Source organism: Nannospalax galili, unplaced genomic scaffold, assembly GCF_000622305.1.
Source record: "Nannospalax galili isolate Female #2095 unplaced genomic scaffold, S.galili_v1.0 scaffold1220, whole genome shotgun sequence".
NCBI lineage: Eukaryota > Metazoa > Chordata > Mammalia > Rodentia > Spalacidae > Nannospalax > Nannospalax galili.
Genome location: NW_008346901.1, coordinates 1,376,557 through 1,379,558, shown reverse-complemented (window position 1 = coordinate 1,379,558; position 3,002 = coordinate 1,376,557). Strand labels below are relative to the sequence as shown.

Genomic DNA, 3,002 nt, shown 5'->3' with positions numbered 1-3,002 from the left:
CTTCACGCTTGCCCCTAAAATTCCATAGATCAACTTCATTCAGTTTGATGAATATGAATTGCCCTATCCTAACAACTTCATTAGTCTAGAAAAGCTCCAGCTGTGACCTGTTTATTATACAGAGTTCTTCACTACTACCAACTTCCAATGCTTTGAAAAAAAAACTATTCATGAATAGCACTGACTTTAGGACCATTAGTCTGGGCCTATAAATATTTGAACTCTATTTAAATCCTAAAAGAGCCCATTTTGGCACTATCTCCAAAATCTATGTACGTAATAGTGCTTCCATTTGATTCTCAGCCACGCTAACTAATAACATACTTATCATCTGAACCAAGGTCACTCAACATCTTGGCCCTTCATCATCTTTTCAAAATACCAAACTTGAACATGCTATGCTTCTTTTAAGAATTTTTATTGATTTTTTTAAAACAATTCAGTTTGTTGGATCTCAATGCAGTTTATTTAAAAAAAAAAGAAAAACCCTCAGAACAGTTTCCTATAAACTGCAATCAAAGGAAGTTATCAGAAGTTGCAAGTTTTTTGATTTCTCTTTTTTGTAATATGCAGAATAGTAAAATGTAAGCATGCTCTTGGATGCAGGTGCTCCTGTGCACTAACAAATTATATTTAAGAGCTTGCTACGGTCTGCAGGCAATTTGGGGAGGCAATTATTTTCTCCACAATTTAGGTACGAGGATGAAACTGATATTTATGAATCAAGTACTTTTCTCAAAAAAGTTGAGGCAGCTTCTGTTGAATGGTATCTGTGTAGATATGTCTGCTACACCTTGAACTAAAAGTCAGGTTCATGCTGGAACTTGAAAACAATCCCTCCACAGGCAACGAGGAGTTCCAAGGAAGAGGGTAAATACTATATGCACAGTTGTTCATGTTCTTACATTAACAAAACACACCAAGAATTTTACATAACAAGGAAGCAAATTCCCTCCAGGCTTTCAGTCAAAGCCAATGGCGTCTACAGTAGAGGAAGTGAAACGAGCCTAGTTAAGGGGAAAAAACCTTAAGTCTACACCTCATGCAGAGCTGTCCTTGTCCAGTCCTGTTTCTCAGACATCCGAGTTGGAACTGAGGTTTGTTAACCTGGGGTCCGCATTGATTTCGTACCTGTAATGGTACCCTTCCATGTGGTCCCTGCAGGCATCTCTGATGTTATGCATCCACTTTTTTATCCCCTTCCGGTTCAAATACAAAACGAGGAGGAAAATTGCGCCTATCAGGGCTAAAACAATACCTAGGAAGACATAGGAAGTCTGCAGGGATGGGGGCAGGATAGGATCACAGTTCAGGTCAGAGATGTTGAGGTTCAAGAGGGCACGCTTCCTCATTTTCTCCGGGAATGCACAGGTGAGCCTAGCTTTGTCGGGAACCACTTCTGTCTCCTTGAGCCAGGCCACCATGTCCGCCATGTAGCAGTCGCAAACCCAGGGATTATTGTCCAGGAACACCCTGACTTGAGCCAGGCCTTGCCACTCTGCCAGGGTGCTGTTGTGCAGGACCTTGAGGGCGTTGTCTTCCAAGTGAAGACTTTGGAGCTGAGTGAGGTTGCGGAAAGACACGTAGTTCAGGCTCACCAGGGAGTTGTTTCGAAGGTCCAGGTGCCTGAGACCCGGCAGTTGGGCCAGGAAGTCCCGGGGCAGGTAAAGGAAGTGATTGCTGGCCAGCTCCAGGCGCTGGAGCCCTTGGAGCGCAAAGCCTGAGCGCAGGGCTGCAGCCACCATGCTCTCGAAAGCCACCATGCCCTCGAAGGTGCCATTGTCCCGCTGCTCCTCGGGGGGCAAGACGTGGTTCAGGATGAGCTCGGCCAGCGGGCTGGGGGCCGGGATGCTAGCGTTGCTGTCGGAGAAGGCGAAGGGGCTGAGGCGAGAGAGCGGGTTGTGGCTGAGGTCCAGCTGGCGCAGGCCGGGCAGATGCTCGAAGGCGCCGGCGCTCACCTCCTCCAGGTGGTTGCCGCTGAGGTTGAGCGCCGCCAGGTCGGCCAGCGGTGGCTGGCGGGCGAAGGCCCCGGCGGGCAGCACCGTCATCTGGTTGCCGGTGAGGAAGAGGTTGCGCACGTAGGGAGGCAGGTCCGCGGGCACCTCCTGCAGGTCACGGTTCACGCACTTGACCGTGCGCGCCGCCTCGGAGCACTCGCACGCCGCGGGGCATCGGTCGGCCGGAGGAGGCTGCGCCGACCCCGCTGAGGCCGGGAACGCCGCCGGGGACAAGGAGGAGGACGGCGCCGAGGAGCCGGGCGCCCACGCGGACACCCAGACCGACAGGACCAGCGCCAGGCGCGCCAGCCGCAGCCGCCCGTCTACGCCGGGGCCCCGGGAGCCCGCCCCAGGCATCGCGGCTCCCCGGAGCTGGGACGGCGCCCGCTCCGAAGGCTCGGGAGGCTGGGCCCGGCCGGAAGCGCGGGAGCAAACTTTCCTCTCGTGGGAGCCGAGGAGGGTCGCCAGAATCTGGGAGCCCGCGCCACCCGGCGTTCCCCACTGGGAGCGATCCCGCCCTTCCCTCCGGCGAATACGCACGGCGGGTCGGCCTCCTCCCGCCGCAGGGGTGGCACCTCCTCGCCTCTTTTGTTGGCGCCTCTCGCAGGATCGGATGCGCGACCTGGGACAAGCGGGAGAGAAGCATGAGCAGCGGCGACGGCTGCGGCGTCCCGACGGCCAGAACTGACGTCTGCAACGAGCCGAGTCGCCCCACCCGGCCCCCCAGCTCCCAGCGGACGCGCTCCGGGCCCCGCTCCTCCAGTCTCCCCGCCCGCCCCGTCCCGCCCACGGACGCGGTCCCCACTTCTCCGGGCAAGCCTGCCCCGGCCCGGCCCACCCTGGAGATACCCGGGCCGCCTCCCGTCCTGCTCCTTCCACCACCGCGCTCGGCTCCCGCCTCGAAGTTCTCGCAGAGCCCGCAGGGTCCAGCGAGCAAACTTCCCCCTCCTCCAGGTCCCGGCTCCACCGCCAACGCCGGCCACCTGCCTTCCGGGGTCCCCGCCC

The 3,002-nt window shown here is 56.1% G+C and overlaps 1 protein-coding gene across 4 annotated transcripts in view; it reads right to left on the bottom strand.

The window, feature by feature from the left end:
• Positions 1–570: 570 nt before the first annotated feature.
• The window catches only part of Tpbg (trophoblast glycoprotein), a 3,336-nt gene continuing 904 nt past the window's right edge, over positions 571–3,002 (bottom strand). For 3 of the 4 annotated variants that reach the window (XM_029568467.1, XM_008843362.3, XM_029568468.1), the window contains exon 2: positions 571–2,619. In XM_029568467.1, coding sequence (XP_029424327.1) covers positions 1,074–2,354 — 1,281 coding nt within the window. In that variant the 5' untranslated portion in view covers positions 2,355–2,619 and the 3' untranslated portion in view covers positions 571–1,073. Of the gene's footprint in view, positions 2,620–2,846; positions 2,986–3,002 lie in introns of those variants that run through there. The other variant, XM_029568466.1, reaches the window with a different exon arrangement.